The sequence below is a fragment of the Micropterus salmoides genome, unplaced genomic scaffold (assembly GCF_014851395.1).
Source record: "Micropterus salmoides isolate LMB-PRFRI ecotype aquatic unplaced genomic scaffold, ASM1485139v1 Ms_hic_scaffold_8, whole genome shotgun sequence".
Lineage (NCBI taxonomy): Eukaryota > Metazoa > Chordata > Actinopteri > Centrarchiformes > Centrarchidae > Micropterus > Micropterus salmoides.
In genome coordinates this window covers 32,481,699-32,500,715 of record NW_024044570.1, presented here as the reverse complement: position 1 = coordinate 32,500,715, position 19,017 = coordinate 32,481,699, and the positions used below count along the sequence as shown (strand labels likewise).

At 42.7% G+C, this 19,017-nt stretch overlaps 1 protein-coding gene across 1 annotated transcript in view; it reads left to right on the top strand.

Moving 5' to 3' along the window:
- Positions 1-19,017, top strand: part of LOC119894080 (synaptotagmin-9-like) — a 65,018-nt gene that overhangs the window by 20,277 nt on the left and 25,724 nt on the right. Inside the window, exons 2-4 of the mRNA XM_038706581.1 lie at positions 5,095-5,270; positions 6,607-6,824; positions 7,061-7,601. Coding sequence (XP_038562509.1) covers positions 5,095-5,270; positions 6,607-6,824; positions 7,061-7,601 — 935 coding nt within the window. The remainder of the gene's footprint in view (positions 1-5,094; positions 5,271-6,606; positions 6,825-7,060; positions 7,602-19,017) is intronic.

The following is a 19,017-nucleotide window of genomic DNA, read 5'->3' as shown; positions in this document are numbered from 1 at the left end:
TGATTTTGATCTTTGTCTCATTATTTTACATCACAAGAACATGGCATTTTAAAGGTTCAGTGTGTAAGTTCTAGTGACATCTAGTGGTGAGGATTGTGAATTGCACCCCCCCCCCTACCCAAGCAAGCAGTATAGCTACGGTGCCTGAGACAGGACAAAGATGTCATCTATGAGATAAATGTAAATAAAGAATTTGTCAAGCACTGTCACATCTAGTGCTTCAAGTATGACCACCGACAGATAACAGGACATTGTAAGCCTCACTGTTTCTGCACCACAGCCCATTATAAACCACATAATACATGGAGGATCAAGGTTCCTCTTGCTTTACTTAATTAGATAAGCAATCTGCAAATATTACCAAAATGTCTTTTTTAATTTTCTGAAATACAACAGAAACACAAAGTAGTACTGACAGTCATAATTTCAGATCTTATATTGCAGTTCTGTCAATAGATCCTCAGAAATATTACACACTGAACCTTTAACAGGGGTGTGTAGACTTTTTTTTTTAAATCAAGCAGCTAGCGCTGTGTTGCGTCCTCTACAGAATACAACTACTAACTGTCTAAAACCACTCTCGGTTAAATATAAACATTAGTATTAGGACAATAGTGTGTAACATAACATCAACAATAAACTCACGTTCTCATTGACGCACACGCACACTCAAAAGAGAGCTGTCCATCAGAATACACCATAATCTGTGAAGTGAAGCCCAGCTTTCATCTGCTCCTCTGCATGTCTCATTCACTGCTGCGCTTTGGGGGTGTGGTCAAAGTGGACACTGGGTGCACATGCACAGAGCATGATCAGGCACAGATAGGGGAGGAGAGAGCATGCCCAGAGGAATGACCTTTTTTACAGCCGCCCCCAAATTTGGTATGCAAATTGGACAGCAGGGAAGCCTCCATTTCGGCTCCTGCCAAATTTCTCGGGGGGGGCAATTGTTGCGATGATGCGTTCAATGGTCTTAGTCTGCTATAAGACAAGGATTATTCCTTAGGCTACATACTGTACAGTATTAGTGAACAGCTACATACTGAAGTTCATTGTCAACGTCTACAATGAATGAACAGTCCACAGTTAAGATCAACAGATCTTTAGACCTTTGGATGTAAAGGCAACTTCTTTAGCATTAATGAATTTATCTGTGACAAACCTTTTATTTAGGAACAACAAATCCAGAATAAAGTGCAGTATTTACACATAAACATCAAGGCGTGTAAGGGGAAATATAAAAGGTATATTCTATTGTTTTTGGTTTATTTTCTGTGTTGCTTTCCTACTTCTCTTTCTTCTTTTTACCCTCCTCTGACAAAATGCCAGTGGTGACCACATCATGCTACCTCTGGCAATAAAAGAAAAAAACAACACATAAAATAATTGTTACTGGTTAAGTGCAGCTAACTTTAAATTGACTCCACCAACACATATAAAAACATGGCTTGATAACAATCACATTTAACATAAGCATAAAAGTTTGTTTAATAATAACCAGTATTTTTTTTTACAGTCACAATTATTAGCTTAGCCTATGGCATTTTACAGAGCATAAATTAGCCTAGTGGCTAGCGGACTTTTCCTCTCTTCATAGCTTAACAAATTACATGTATTATTTAAACTGTGTCTTACTCACCGCTGGTAAAGTCGCTGCATCTCCCAACACCACGTTTGAATTTTCAGCCTGAACGTACATTTTGTACAGCAGTTTTTCGTAGTGAGAGGAACAAGCTGGAGGACTGCCGAGTCATTTTCAGGTGGCAGAAGCGTAGCTCTGCTGCTGGGCGCATGACGTAAACACGTAAAAACACGTAAGTGTGAGCCCTCCCGGAACCCATAGAGATTGTATTGCAGCGGCCGCAGCTCGAAAAAAACTGCCTTTACATGAAAGTCTATGAGAGAGATCTGGGCGATTTACAACCAGACTGAAATCACACCAAAAGAGGCGGGACTCCACGGAACACGACTTGACGCTGATTGGACAGCGATATTCAGAGACAAACTGTCAAAAAAAGTCACACCTAACAAACAGTGTGGTAGAAAGGATGAGAAAAATCCCCTGCCTTTCCCGGCTTGGCTGTGCGTCGCCCGGTCGCCCTAATGAACAAGCTGCCCCTGCCTTAACTCCTTCTTCCAACAGTAGTTTTTGATTGAACAACCCCGTCGGCTGCATTCCCCACAAATGTAGCACAACCCTTACACAATGAGATATTGCACACAATAGCCTATGTATTACACAAATGACATGTTGAACAATCCAATAGCTTATGCATAGCTTAACTAACATATTGCACACCCTCAGTAGCCTACAAATTGCACAAATGACGTATTGCACAACCCAACACAATAACAGAAAATGTCAACAAACATGGATGAGATAAACACACGTAAGTCACATGACCTACATCACAACACTGTGAAACGTTGGTTTGGGTTAAAATAAGTATATTACGGAAGTCATGTGTTGGATGTCAGTAACGCTATTTAAGTTAAAACTCAAAATACACTCAACATCTACATTTACTTCACGTTCCTCGTCAAACTAAAATGAAAAGTCTGGGGTTTCCTCCTTACACCAACTTTCTGCCTATTCATAACACGTCACCCAACTTCCTCTGTTGCGACCGTTGTACGGCCAATAGAGGTCGCGGCCACAATAAGCGTAAATATGGGTTGTAATAAAGTGCTGCACAATGTTCCTCGGCATCCAGACAATGCTGACCCAGTTGCTTGGGTTCGGCTCCCTGGGAACTCTCCCTTCTGTGAACGGGATACAGTGCGCTGGGGTGCTGCTGCTGTTCCAAGCCTGGCGTCTTTCCCTCCTACACAACCGCCACTGGTTATCTATGCGAATGGCAAAAGAGATTATCTCATCCAAGCACTCATGGTTAAGAGATCAGCTCGTCCTCAAAAGATCACTCAATCCATTAGAAAACACAGCTATTAATGATTCATTGTTCCATCCACTCTAGCCAAAGTACCAAACTTTATGGCATATTCTGTCATGCTGCCACCCCCCTGGTGCAGCAACAACATCTCTAAAATCTTTACCTCTTACGGAATGATCGAACAGCTAATGCATCTCAGCTGTGAAGGCAGCATGTGGCTTTGGAAGGAGACTGCCTATCCCAAGCAGCTGACACCCACTCTGAAGCTTCGCCCCGGAGAAGCCTGATCAGGAAAGTGACCTTTGACTTGATCAGTAGAGTATATTTGTGATTAAAAACAAGACCACATTGCATCAGTAAGGAACAACATTGATCCAGATTGCCATCATATCTTTCTGATGTGGGAACCCATCGGAGACTGGATGTTTGGCCTCTCCTTAAATATGGCAGAGGATTGTGTGATTGTGCGTTTGGGCCTTGCGTCCACTTTTTTAGTTACTGAAAATGAACCTTTTTGAAAACTCCTGCCAGGGTGAAATTTTGAAACTCTGTTTGTAGTGTTGGTATGTAGAGTGAGACGGAGTTTTGGGCTTGTGACGTCAGAGTACTGTGTAATCTCCTTGTCATCATCAAAGTAATGTGTTGCTGTCTCTAATTGTTTATGCTAGTGCAGTGCCCGTTTACAGGGACCGATTTGACGCCTCCCTGTGCTTTTTAGATGCAGTGCTTGTTCAAAATGTGCGTTAATACCACAGCATTAATAACACTGAAACAACACGACAATGCCGGAAATATTATATATATAGATATTCAGCGCTTCCTTAGAACTTCGTTACACTCTTACAACTCCATTTCAACACGTTTGTTTTGTTCGTTGTCGTTTCATGTATATCAAACCTGCTTGATGATGATAACTCAGTTTCAACAATTCACTACCAAAACAGAGCATATAAGCCCCGCCCCCACATACCCCACCCTCGCTGTTGCAGTGCGACACTGTAGTATGGAAGATTTTATTGGACTTTAATATTTGTAACCCACAGAAAACAATCCACAAATATGTACTATGATGCGCAAATATTTCACTCTCTACAAATGTGTATTTTTTGTGATGTGTAAAATCATATCCACAAAAATACAGAGTGACTTCTACACACAAAACTACAAAAAGTTTTTGTACATTTGCAGATTGCTTTCTGTCAATTTGTGGGTCATGTTACATTTGTAACTTCCTTTTTACACATTTGTGGAATTTTGTCCAATGTGTACTGCAGAGATCTGTAAAAAAAACATACACAAATATCTCTCTACCCAAAACATGTATTTTTACATTTGTGTTGTGTAAAATTATATCCACAAAAATACAGTGCAATTTGCAAATATGTACAATTTACTCTGTACACACATATTTTAAGTTCACATACAAAGTGTTATTTATGCCTTTGTGGATCTATTTTTACACACAAAACAGTTTTTGCACATTTGCGGATCATTTCCTGTCAATTTGCAGGTCACGTTACATTTGTGACTTCCTTTTTATGCATTTGTGGGATTTTGTCCACTCTGTACCACAGAGATCTGTAAACAGAGATCTGTAAATGTGAGAGCAGTTTATTAGCTACACCAGCAGGTGGCGGTAGAGACATTGCCTAAGAATATCCATTGCAGTACCCAGGGTCATCTGTAGGAGAAAACAACTTCTGCTTCTGAGAGACAACTAGACTCTTCTCTTTCTAAACTTTTATGTACAAGTGTATATAGTTTACTGTTGGATACTTTATCAACCTAAATGACACAACTAACACAAATTATGATGTGTCAAAATTCCACAAATGTGTAAAAATGAAGTTACAAATGTAACATGACCCACAAATTGACAGAAAGCAATCTGCAAATGTGCAAAAACTGTTTTGTGTGTAGAAGTCACTGTATTTTTGTGGATATGATCACAAATGTAAAAATACACATTTGTAGAGAATGAAATATTTGCGCATCTTAGTACACATTTGTGGATTGTTTTCTGTGGGTTACAAATATTAAAGTCCAATAAAATCTTCCATATAGATTTCCTTCTCATTTAGCACTCTGAATAAATGCAGTTTGTCATCCTTGGGGAGCCAGGTTTGTCTGTGCCAGAATTTTTAACTGCCAGAGCTGTGTTCACTGCTCAGTGAGTCTCTCTCTCTCTCCTTTCCATCTCTAGATGTATCGGTGAGCCTGTTGTCCCTTCTGGTGACCACCTGTGGTCTGGCTCTCTTCAGCGTCTCCCTCTTTGTCTCATGGAAGTTGTGCTGGGTGCCACTGAGTGGCCGTTTCCTCCCGGATGTCCTCAAAGGAGCGTACTTCCTGGGAGGAGACCAACAGCCTGTCCTCACAGAGGTAAGGAGGAGAGGCTCACATTCAAAACTCAAAGTGCCAGGACAGTGAGCAACATAAAGTTAATCAGTATTGAATATTAGCATCACAGTAGCGATCACAGAAGCAGCAGGTCTCTAAGGATGAAGCAGGGAAGCAGAATATGATAGCTATGTCCACCCAGACTGCAAATTTGCAGATACTATTATGGTGAAGGCATGACCCAACCTACTCTGCCTCTGACTGGTTCAGCCTAACAATGACGATGTTTCTTATGTAGCCCTACTTTGTTAAGCTGTATAATTTATTGTAAAAGCAGTCCATTTGTTCACAGTACAGGTAGCAAAGTAGTGGCTATTTTTGGTTTTTCATTAACTTAAAATTGTTAACCGTAACAAGATCCACCAGCCACTTTGGTGGATGAAAGAGATGCGAATGCAGCTTGCAATACAATCACAGTGTAACGCTTGCTTTATTTGAATGCCATGCCTTGAATAGAACAGTGTTTAAAATAGTAGTAAGTCATGGCTCAACATAACACCAGATCTCACATTTCAAGGATCAATGGTAGTCAGCCATTGATTCATCAGACCTCGCTAATGAGTCAAGTCAACCAGATGGATGCTGGTGGTTTAAACATATACAGATCTTTATTTATAAATGAGTGAATGGGTTTCTACATACATACTGTAAACAAATGGACTGCAATTGGAATAAATTATTATGGCTTAACAATTTCAAGCTAATTTGCAGAAGATAGCAGAAAAGCAAGGGCTACGTGAGAAATGTCATTGCCAATCAGAGGCAGAGTAGGTAAGGTCATGCCTTCACCACTGCCAGATTTACAAATTTTCACCCTACCTCATCCCTACGTGGACTTTGTCACCTGACTTGTTTTTTTTCTCAATGACATTTGCATGTAAAATGACATGCCATCTCTGCACAGGTCAGTACACACAAAAAAGTACAGCACGAATGCTAAAAGACATTGCAGTGTTAATCGTATGCCATTTGGTGATACCAGGCCCGGAAGAGCCTACACTCTACTGAGTGAACTCCTGTAGTTACAACACATACATTAATCTGTTCAGTCCTTGTCTGACAGCTCAGTTTTCTCATAAAGATACTTTCAACTTCGCTACCAGAGAGTCCGACCACATGGAAGCTTTCGCTTGTCTACTGAACAATTAATTTCTTAAATAAAGATGAACTGGTCTACCAAGGCACAGTATCGCTTCTGCTTAAAAATAAATCCATTTTATATTACCACAACTCCTCCAAACTCCCAACCTAATTTCCCGTTCCCAAGTTAGCATTTCTACAATAGGATTCACTGACAACACTGGTGTCTGCTGTGCAGGTGGACGGGGAGGAAAGGGAGTACAGCGAGGATGGCTGTGTGAAGGAGCCTTCAGGCCCCCCCTCGGCTGTGGCTGTCCCAGAGTCAGCCCTAAAGATAAGCCACACGTCGCCTGACATCCCGCTGGAGACCCAGAATAAGGTGGAGAAAAACCAGGTCCACACTCTGGCCAGGGACAGGGTCCAGAGACAGATTACTGAGCCTACCTCATCTGTACGGTCAGTACATGTCAATCCCCAAAGCTACTGCCCAACTTCTGGTATTTGCAGGTTAAAAACAGACACCTAGACCTCTGGGTTCAGAGATACTTTATCGAATACTTTATAAAACATCAGGGTTAAGGGATTTCAGTGGCTTCAGCAGTTGCCTTACAGCAACAGAGACTCAACAAAGAATACAGTCAGTGAAAATGGTTGGAATGATCCCACCTGATCCAAATTTCACTTTGTTACAGGCACAACTCCATCCGTCGTCAGATGAACTTGTCCAATCCGGATTTCAATCCTGCTCAGTTCCAGCGCCAGGAATCTCTGTCTGGTTTGGGTAGAATCAAACCAGAACTGTACAAGCAACGCTCGGTTGACGCAGAAGATGGTCGTCGCACCGACAGCTGCGGGCGTCTCCACTTTGTCCTGAAGTTTGACTTTGACATTGAGCAGCTGATCGTGAAGATCCACAAGGCCCAGGACCTCCCCGCCAAGGACTTCTCAGGGACCTCCGATCCTTACGTCAAGATCTACCTGCTGCCTGACCGCAAAAACAAGCACCAGACCAAGGTGCACCGCAAGACACTCAACCCAGTGTTTGATGAGGTATTTCTCTTTCCTGTAGCATACGCCGAGCTGTCAGGCCGGAAGCTGCACTTCAGCGTCTACGACTTTGATAGGTTCTCTCGCCATGATTTGATTGGCCAAGTGGTGGTGGACAACTTCCTGGATCTTGCTGACTTTCCCCGTGAGACAAAACTGTGCCGGGACATACAATATGTAACCTCGGTGAGATACCAACTTTTATTAACTTCTTTAAATTCTATCACTCTCTTACTTTCTCTTCTTCTCACATACACCACTGTTTTTTTTTTTATTTATTTACTGATTTTTTTTTCGTCTTTTTTTTTTTTTTTTTACATTTCTCAGTATAGCTTTCCATTTGTCACTGTCAGGACCAATGTAGGTTGTTAATAGCAAGCAACTGACCAGAATGTTGCAGCGTATTTGCAGTTGGATATATTTAAAGGCCAGCAGTATCGCCTAAATCCCAAGTATTTTCTTCAGTCTGGCCAGAATCTGCTCAATCAAAAATAGCAAAGAACCCTGTAAAACCCTGTTACAACAACAGAGGGAAGGAGATGTATTAATGGACGCATCTCATTTCCCCTCCAAGTGGAACTCATCTGTGGTTTCAAGAGACAGAGACATAGAAATATACTTAGACACAGTTAATGTTTAATGAAAGCAGTGGGAAACACTTGGGGGTAGTGACCCAGATCTCCCATGTATGACAGAGATACAGCGACACCGTCTATATTACATTATTCACTTGGATAAATCTACAGCATTGGTACACTGAGTAACACAGTAAGGACGTTAGATTCTTCTGCCAGGGAATTCCTCATGGTTCGTCTGTCTTGATGAGTGAGGACTCCAGTCTGGTGTGGCACAGTTTGGGATTTAAATGCTTATTTTCTGGTTTATGTGCAACAGTGTTAGAGGATAATATACAGTGCATAATCACATAATCAGTTTACAGAATAAGAATAGATAAACAAGCAAGACTGAACAATTTTGTTGTCTCAGTCGTTTATTACAAAATATACTCCTGTATGGCCAAAGTCAAGTTTTTTTATTTTAATGGTGCTAGTGATTCTTTCAACACACTTGCACAGAAGCAGCCTGGACGCGAGGAGAAGGGCTCAAGCTGGAGTGCAAGCACACAGTTTGAGCAGCAGCAGAGCAAATTTAAGCACAAGTGGCAGCTGTTTGAGGGAGAGGGCAGGGTTTTAGGGGAAAGCATTAAAAAATATGAACATGAAATCAATAAATCATGCTCTCAAATTGAAAGACCATGCTCTTGAATAAAGATAGGAAAATAATTCCATACTACTGAACACGGTAACACTTTGAAAGAACAAATGCTCAAGTCAGGTACACAACTGAGTCAGAGGTGAGGATACAAGGCTCAGTGAAATTTTGCAGCTGTAAACAATTAAGAAATGAGGCCAGTACTCTTGGCTGCAAATTTAATCAGTGTTTCTTGTGCTTTCTTTGTTGTTCTGCTTGTACAGAGGAATGAAAACCGCTATATTTGTCCTTGTGAGAAGAATTCTGGGCTCCAGTTTTTCAGTACAGTTATAATGACCATCATTGCTGAGGTTATATTTTTCCCTGATTTTATAATAATTTTGGTGCTCACAATCTAATATATGCTAGTTGTGCGTGCATTTTACCCTAAAGACAAGACAGATTGTCTAGGCTTCAACCATGAAGTCAAAATTTGAATTTGTTTAATACTTTTGGTTTATGACCAAATACCTGCAAAAGTAATAAACATTCCATCAGCCTCAGTGGGACTACCTCTATTGATTAAACACAATTGATTCCGCTTTCACTTAACTATTGTGACTACAAGGTATGGGTACAGTATGGGTAACCAGCCTTGGAATAAGGTGTGAACCAAGTCAGAATAATGGGAGGTTTCCCTGTTCTTTCTATTCTGCTGCATCACTAGTAACTTTACATGGTATACTTTTTTCTACCAGTCCATGATAGTAGCCAACACATAGGCTGTAAAAGGTTAAAACATTCTGGACACTTACTGCAAGCCAACACTTACTGTAAATTAGCTGTAATATGTATCAGATGTACCTTCACAATATAAAAGTAAAGTAGAAGTTGGCCATTTTTCTATTTTCTATCTAATTAGCATATCTTATTTGTATGAGTTAATGTCATTTGCCTTTGCTAGGAACCCCATGAAAATAGTATCAAGGAATCAGGCATATCAGAAAGAGTGTTTCAGTAACCTACCCCTGGTATCTGGAGTGTCAGCCTGATTTTTTGGGAGACTTTGAAACTTACACTGACAACACAGCTGCTCCTCATCAAGTAATTAAGTTCAAAGCCAGAAAATGATCGTTAGCTGGGTCAGCACTCAGCCAGTTCTGACCTGTTATTGCATCGCTAAGTACAGTCATGGAAAGACCCAACGGAATAACGCTCCCACACACACACACACACACAAACAAATCTTGTTTGTTCACAAATATTGTTTTAACACCTTCCAGACTCTAATAACATTCCCAGCTAAATAAGGTCAGTATAAATGGGTTAGAACCTCCTCTGAGGCATCCAACTTGTAAACTATAGCTGTCCTGTCTCCTGTGTCCATACCTGAGGAATCTGCTTTCTAAATATAACCCCTTATTAATCATCAATTTTCCCAACACAGTCAGTTATCACAATAGCACTGTGTTGAAAAACGTGAGTAAAGCCCCCAAATCCTTATAATACCTTTTATTTCCATACACACAAATGGGAACACTGCACAGCCTATTCCAAATGAAAACATGAAGAAAATAATCATCAAATTTGTCCTTACTTTACAGAAAGTGAGGAAAAAGTAATATTAGGTTGTTCAAAAATGCAGTATCTGCATTTTTGTTTACAACCTGCTTCACATCTGTGCTGCATGGAGTCAACCAACTTCTGGCACCTGTGAACAGGTTTTTGAGCGCGATTGGACTACATTCCACAATTCCTCTGCTTTCTTGGTTTTGCCTCAGATACAGCATGTTTTATGTCAACCCACAAGTTTTCTATTGGATGAAGGCCCAGGGACTGAGCTGGCCTCTCTATAACGTTAATCTTGTTGATCTGGAACCAAAATGCTGCTTCCTTACTGGTGTGTTTGGGGTCGTTGTCTTGTTGAAACAACCATTTCAAGGGCATCTCCTCTTCGGCATAAGGCAACATGACCTCTTCAAGTATTTTGATGTATTCAAACTGATCCATGATCCCTGGTATGCGATAAACAGGCCCAACACCATAGTATGAGAAAAATCCCCATATCATGATGCTTGCGCCACCATGCTTTTGAGATCAGTTCAGCTGAGCAGCCTATCATTTTCTGCACTTCTTTAAATGCTTTCCCCCCATCAACGTTTTAATCAAAGCACAATGTTTTTTGAACTTCTGAACAATGTCTGAAATGACCCAGTTTACTCCGATTGTTAGAGAGAAATACTCTATAACATGTACAACACAGCATGAACAACATTTGCTGCCTTCGTCCTTAAATAAGGGCCACCTGTCTGATACCTGTTTTTTCACAGAATGAATGACCTCACTAATTGAACTCCACACTGCTATTATTTTGAACATGCCCCTTTCAATTAATGGTCCAATTACACAGGATCAGCAGCATACATGTTATGATTGTTGGGTCTGTTGGTTTTCTATTACTCTTCTACACCTACTAATAAATTATGTGCCATGTAGGAATATAATTTCTACCACAAACAATGATTGAGGTGGTTAGTGATGTTGGGCTGTTATAATAATATAATAATATTTTGAACACAACTGTAATGTGTTTACCTTGAGCATCTTTTGGATATCCAACGAAGGTTAAAATCAAGGGCAACTGGATCACCTTTCTGCGAAATAGGCTGTTTTGAAACCAAAATAGGTCAACTACTGTACGTGATTTGTGCAGATCCGATGAGAAAATATTTTTGGGCACTTTGCCCACTTCCATACTTACATTTACTATTTTGAGGGCATAAGTGTGTTCACACTGAGAAGTACAGCAAATGTGAACATGTCGAATATTGACAGTTTTACGAAAAGTGATGGCGGATCAAAAAGGTGCTTGAACATTGTGGGAGTTGAGAAGCTCCGCAAGTGGCAGTGGGGGAAGTCTCTTGATTTTAAATCAAATCAAGAGACATCTGGCTCATGATGTACAGAAAATTCTTGGCTTGTGAAACTTAAAATAAATAAATAAACAACGGAAATAGTATGAAAAGGGGACTGTCGTTACATAATTTTTATTATTATTATTATAGATATTACATTGTTAGTGTACAGTTAATCAATATTTGCTTTCTGCTGCTTTATTTTATCTAATTCTTATTTATGCACCAATATACCAAAGCAAATTACTTCTAAGTTTGAACTTGGCAATAAACTATATTCAGAGCATTTTATTTTGGATTATAAAACCTGGTTGTTATTTTGGAGCTCTGCAGGCAGCCTCTGTGCTGGGGGACTGTGCAATCTTGCGATAGTCATTTCAGGTTAGTGCACAACAGCAGTGTTTGATTTGATAAAACACTACCCTGTCAAAACGCACTATACATAGTGTACGCAGTGTACTTCATGTGATTCCATTCTCTCCCTGTGAACATGACAAAAGAGGAGGGAAGACTACATCATGCCTGCATGTGTGCTGACTCAGCAGGGATGATATTACATGAGAAAAGTTGATCTACAGGAGAAACAGACCTGAAAGCAACACAAATTGAGAGCCTTACTGAATTATATTCTGTTAGAGTTTTAGATTTTAAATTTTCACCTGCCACCTGAATTTTGTGTTTCCCTTTTCATAAATAAAAACATTTGCATCATAAATTCATGTAGGAAAGGAGAGAGACGAGCTTCCCGTAGTCCCCCTCAACAAAACCGGGACGCGAGGCGGCGCTCTCGCCCACAGCCCCCCGAGAGGCTGACCGAGGTCCCCTCCCTTGTGGCGGCTCAGGCAACAGGCTCTGTTTTCCCGCCGTCTTGGCGCTCGGGACACGCTAACCGCCAGCGAGCTCTCACCAGTCAGCTGGAAAACGATCGGGCTCACACACCGTGGGTCGCCGGCGAGTTTCCCTGGCGGTCCTCCGCTTCAGGGTGCCACTGGGGACCTACGCATGCGTTTTGTAGAAGCATGGCGGAGCCTTGCAAACATTTCCCCGTGGGTCCTGCGCACTGTAGTGGATGGCTACAGGCTGCAGTTCTGGGTCCACCCCCCGCAGAAGTTCAACGGGGTGGTCTGGACTGCGGTGCACGCGGGGCAGAGCCAGGTGTTGGGACAAGAAGTTCGCTCTCTGCTGGAGAAAGGGGCCATAGAACTCATTTCCCCGCCAGTCAGGGAGTCCGGGTTCTACAGCCGGTACTTCTAATCCTAGTACTAGTTCCCAAGAAGGACGGAGGACTGCGTCCGATTTTAGATCTGTGGTCCCTGAACCAATCTCTGAGGAGATTCAGGTTCAGGATGCTCACCATCCCCGCCATCATCAGTCACAGACGCATATTCCCACATCTCCATCCGTCCCTCTCACAGGAAGTTCCTGAGTTTCGCCTTCGGCACGGCGTACCAGTATCGGGTTCTTCCGTTCGGCCTAGCACTCTCTCCTCGCACGTTCACCAAATGCATGGATGCAGCTCTGGCCCCGCTGAGGCTCCAGGGCATCCGCATATTAAACTACATCGACGGCTGGCTCATCTTGGCTCAGTCTCGGGAGTTAGCAGTTCGGCATCGAGATGTCGTCCTCATCCACCTTCAGCGTTTGGGGCTGCGGCTCAACGCGAAGAAGAGCGTGCTGATGCCCGCCCAACGGACTACGTTCCTAGGGGTGGTGTGGGACTCGACGACGATGCGGGCCCACCTGTCGCCTGCACGCGTCGGGTCCATTTTGTCCTCGGTGACCAGAGTGAAGCTAGGCCGCACCATCACTGTTAAACACTTTCAGAGGGTGTTGGGTCTCCTGGCAGCAGTGTCCAGCGTAATCCCGTCTGGCCTGCTGCACATGAGAGCCCTGCAGTGGTGGCTAAAATCCAAGGGATTCTCCCCGAGGGGAAAATCCGCTCCGTCTGATACGGGTTGGTCCCGTGTTGGGAGCGATCTGTCGCCAAACAATTATTTCAACAGACGCCTCACTCACGGGATGGGGCGCGGTCATGGACGGCTGCTTTGCGAGAGGCTCCTGGGAGGAGCATCATTTCTCTAGACACATAAATTGCCTGGAAATGTTGGCGGTTTTCAGAGCTCTGAGGAGTTTTCTGCCCGCTCTCCACGGTCGCCACGTCCTTGTCAGGACCGACAACACGGTGGTGGTGGCCTATTTGAATCACCAGGGGGGTCTGCGCTCGCGCCTGTTATGCAAACTGGCACATCAGATCCTCCTGTGGTCCCAGCAGAGACTGCTGTCCCTCAGAGCGACATACATCCCTGGGACCCAGAATCAGGGAGCAGACCTGCTGTCGAGACACCTGGGGGTGGTGGAGTCATTATGCGAAAGGTTCGGCCCCATAGACGTGGACTTGTTTGCGTCTCGAGAGACTACGCACTGTCCCATGTGGTTCTCCCTCTCGCCCCCAGCCCCGCTAGGGCTGGATGCCACGTTACAGACGTGGCCGAGGCTGCGCCTGTATGCTTTTCCCCCAGTCGCTCTGCTCCCAGGGGTTCTGGAGCGGGTCCATCAGGATGGTGTCAGTCTACTGCTGGTAGCCCCGTTTTGGCCGGCCCGAGTGTGGTTCTCGGACATAATATTGCTCCTCGAAGTCCCGCCATGGCAGGTCCCCCTGAGGAGGGACCTGCTGTCTCAGGCGGAGGGCCAGGTCTTTCACCCTTGCCCCGCCCTGTGGAGACTGTGGGTCTGGCCCCTGAGGGGACGCTGCTCGGCTCCAGAGCCCCGTCCACGAGAAGGACGTACGGCCTGAAGTGGAATGTGTTTGCCACCTGGTGTGGAAAACGGGCGGTGGACCCAGTTACCTGCCAGGTGATTATGGTACTGGAGTTCCTCCAGGACCGTTTCTCTGCTGGCCTTTCCCCATCCACACTCAAGGTGTATGTGGCTGCTGTGGTGGCGTTCCACACCCCTCCGAGGGATGGGCCTCTGGGGAGGCTTCCACTGGTCGTGCGCTTCCTCCATGGAGCCTGGAGGATGAGACCCGTGACTTGTTCCAGGGTTCCCACTTGGGAACTGGCGGTGGTTCTCGAAGCGCTGGCTGAGGCCCCCTTCGAACCCCCTGGAGTCGGCACACAAACATACGCACACACAGCTTCATGGCATTATCTATGTGGGAACCTGTCATTGACATAACGCATTCCCTAGCCCCTTACCCTAACCTTAACCATCACAATTACATGCCTAACCTTAATGCTTTAACCTAACCTTAAACTAATTATAACCTGAACCCTAAAACCCAAGTCTTGATGCTCAAACAGCCCCTTAAACTTGTGGGGTCCAACATTTTGGTCCCTAAAATTCTAAAAACAAATATACACTCTTTGAACTATAATTATTAATTATGAGTTGGTATCGTATACATCATGTAAAGTAAAATTTAAGCAGATATTTGCAAATTTGAGTGACTGGATATTTAAAATACTGTATGCTGTATCATCTAAAAGTATTTAACTGAGGAGTCATCTTGCGGAGAGCCTTCTGCCTATATATTAGGAAGCTAGCTAGTTAGCTAAAATTGGTTCATGTGATTGCATAAGGCAATATTGCGTGAGATGATGCAAACCTGACAAGCTGCACATTGTTCGGAAGCATATGTGAAAATATAAAGATTTTTATTCATATGGCATCCCAATGGTTACACCATTTACCGTTTCATCATGAAACTCAATCATTACCACAATTTCAAAAGAGTCACTAGAGCCCCCACAGCAACAGCAATACACACACACACACACACACACACACACACACACACTACACACACTCATAGCACTGTTTGGATGTGTCACATGACAGCGTGCATGAGACTGCCCCATCTCTGTGTCCTGGGGAGGCATGCTTATCAAAAAAGTAATAAAGGTTTGGATGATATGAGTTGGCAATTTCATTTGTCTAACTTTAGCAGTTATGCTCTACTCATATTTATGCAAACATAAATAATTCTCCAGTTTTCATTCCTAGAGCCCCAACACCCTATCTGTTCCATTCCCCCACAGCCTTTTAAAAATAAATATAATTTACTGTGAATATATAAAATGATTTTAATTGACAATGAGTTTAATTTACACCATTTGTAGGGGTTTCACCACACAAGCAGGCGAGAGATAACCATGGCCTGTACCAAAATCTGGGTGTCATACTTAGTGAGGTAGGGCTGATTTTTCTGATGTTGTATAGAGCAAAGCGGCACGACCGAGAGACAGCAACAACATGGTCTGAAAAGGACAGCTGGTCATCAATCATGACACCCAAGTTTATCACCACGCTGGTTGGAGTGATGGTTAAAGTGCCAATTTGTAGTTTGATGTTATGGTGGATAGATTGCTTGGCTGGAATGACCAAGAGTTCAGTCTTAGAGAGGTTTAGTTGGAGGTCGCAAGCCTTCATCCATGCAGATATGTCCAAGAGACAGTCTGTGATCCGCGCCGAGACGGTGGGGTCGTCTGGCGGGAAGGATAGGTAGAGTTGCGTAGTGTCTGCGTAGCAGTGGTAAGAGAACCTATGTGAGCGAATGGGGGGGCCCTAACACTGAGCCTTGGGGCCCCCCTGTGGAGAGGCAGTGGGAGCAGGATAATTGTCCTTGCCACAAAACATTGTAGGAATGCCCGAGAGATAGGATTCGAACCACAGGAGTGCTTTACCCAAGATGCCCATTGCTGAGAGTGCAAATAGGAGGATCATGTGATTGACTGTGTCAAAGGCAGCTGATAGGTCAAGCAGGATAAGAACCGAGGATTGGGCTGCAGCGTTAGCTGACCTTAGGGCTTCTGTTACAGACAAAAGAGCCGTTTCAGTAGAGTGGCCACACTGAAAACCAGACTGATATGGATCTAGGAGGTCATTCTGTGAGAGGAATTCTGAGACCTGTTTGAAGACTGCCTGTTTGATAGTTTTGGATATAAATGGTAGAAGAGAAGCTGGCCGATGGTTCTCAACTTGAGTTGGGTCAAGTGAGGGCTTTTTAAGCAAGGGTGTAACCCGAGCCCTTTTGAAAGTGGTCGGAAAGGTTCCTGAAGCCAGAGAAGTATTTATCATGAGTGATTGCCGGGACCACAGTAGAAGATATGGCTTGGAGGAGATTCGTAGGAATCGGGTCCAATTAAGCTATTTAAATGAAGTGATACTTAGATAATGCTTAAACTTAGAGAAAATAGAGTGGTACAGTTGGTGTCTATTGCATTTTGCTGTAAGTATTGTAAATCACGCTGTTTTTCTTTTTGTAAAAAAGCTTTGCTTTTGGTTCTCTCTGAGAATAAATGCAAACCCCCAAATCAAACCAGTCTGTCTTCCCATGCTCAAAAACAAATGATTGGCCAAAGATCTTGATGTGATGCTTGAGTCATGTGATATTGACTATAAGTTGGTTACAATATCAGACTAAAGCATAACTGGATGTGACAACACAAAACAGAAGAATTACAGTTTGTGTTGCTTTAATCTGATTTGTGTTTGTGCATGTGTTTATGTTAAAGCATTTTGCTTATGTAAGGGAGGTCTAAAGAAATGTACAAATGTGAAAATGTACTCTCTCTCTCACTGTCCCCAGCAGAACTAGGTTACCTCCCTTGGGATAACAGAGAGGGACCCTGTGCTGGTCCAGTCTCCAGTCTGTGTGCATTAATCATGGCTCCCAGCACAGAACGAGCCTATAGCCATCCCAGCCCATATGCTCTGGACTGTAATGTACACATTTCTGAGCTGCATGCTTATAGAAAAATAAAGTAGGTTTGCTTCTATGGGGTGTATATTATAAAGTCAGTCATTAGAGCACTGAAACAGTCCTAACTAGTCTGAAGTGCCTGAACTTGTTAATGTATACTCTTAGTTAAAAATGTTGATGTGTTAACATTTTTAAAATTGGCACATCCCTTCTGTGAGTTTTAATAAACTCCAAACAACCTCAAGCATGTCATGGCAAGACTGTTCTTGTGTGTGAATTCATGCTGACACCATAGCACCTCAGTGTTAATCCACACACCACTATTAATTACTGAAACAGTAATTAAAATCCTCCTCTGGAAACCAAATATACCTTTGCTGGCTCTGCAACGAATCCTGCTTAACTCTGTGCTGGATTTGTCCTTTGCTCTTTATTTCCGTGATGCTTCTGTGGCATTAACAAAGTGACCTAATTGAACTTTTGGGCATCTAACATGCTGTTACATGCACATTCCTGTCTTCTTTCTCCCCTGCTGAAGATGTTTTTTTAGAGTCAAAGACAATGAAGAGCTCAGGGACACTGTAACCTGCAGGTCCTGCAGGGCCAGTCAATACTATTGACTGCAGTCTATTTGGCCTGTAATCAGGGCCTTGATAAATGGGGTCAGCAAGTGCATATGCAGTGTGTGTATGTGTGTGTGGTTAATTCAGTAGAGGAGGTTCTCGTTTCCCAACAATGACAAATGGTACCATATAACAAGCACTTTTCTTCCCATTTGCCCTTATTCACTAAGTGTGACAAATGATTCTCTAGATGGTCAGCTGAGTCAGTGGGAGACCGTGAGCATTACATTACAGGGACAACAAACATAGAACTTATACACAGACAAAGTAAGAATACAGCATTGTCTTTTATTTTAGCTGGGGTATCATGAATGGGGGGCAGTTAAACCTGAACTCCACTGTAATGTAAGATCAGTGTTTTCTGCTTACTCACCAAAATTCATTCATCAATCAAACAGTTTCAGTTTCCTGTTGATGTACAAAGGGTGAACTCGCTTATTTTAGGTGTTTTATAAATGAAGAAGGTCTTAAGGTAAATTTGTCATCGCTGAATTGTCAACAGAACAACTCTTAACGTCGACAAAAAGGCAATCTATTGCAGAGGTATGGAATGGAAATTGGAGAACTGGCGAGATGTCATTCAGTTTCCAATTATGGGACAATTCTGTGTTTCTCTGGACAGTTGGCTACCTTCTCCTGGCTTTAGCTTCATATTTAGCACACAGACATGAGAACCACTCTCGTCTAGCTATTCATCTAACTCTTAGCAAGAAAGCAAATAAGGATGTTTGTGTTTTTAATAGCCTTTTACCTTTCTCCCACCATTTAGCACTGTGAAAAAGTCTTAAATGTTTATTTCTCTGTTTTGTGCCGTAAAACAATCAAAGAGATTTCCTAGTAAAATCCAATCAGGTGTTAGATTGGGTTTGTCATTACATCAATGAAAATGCAGAAGCTTTTGAGCAACTGATTGACATTTCTGAATTAATGTGGTAATGATTTAATAAAATGCTATTTGTAGCATATGTGTAAAGAGGGATTATTTGGTCAGAATTAAAACTAAAAGTTTTTGGGGATTAATTTTATCGTTACTCCTTTATGAACAAAGAATGAAGAGGGTCTGTGAACTTCAGTCCATTAGTTTTTTGTTATAAACCAAGAACAGAAGTCACATGGTCTATTCCTTTTTTGGAAGCGAAAGTAACGGGTAAAACATTCAAAATCAAATA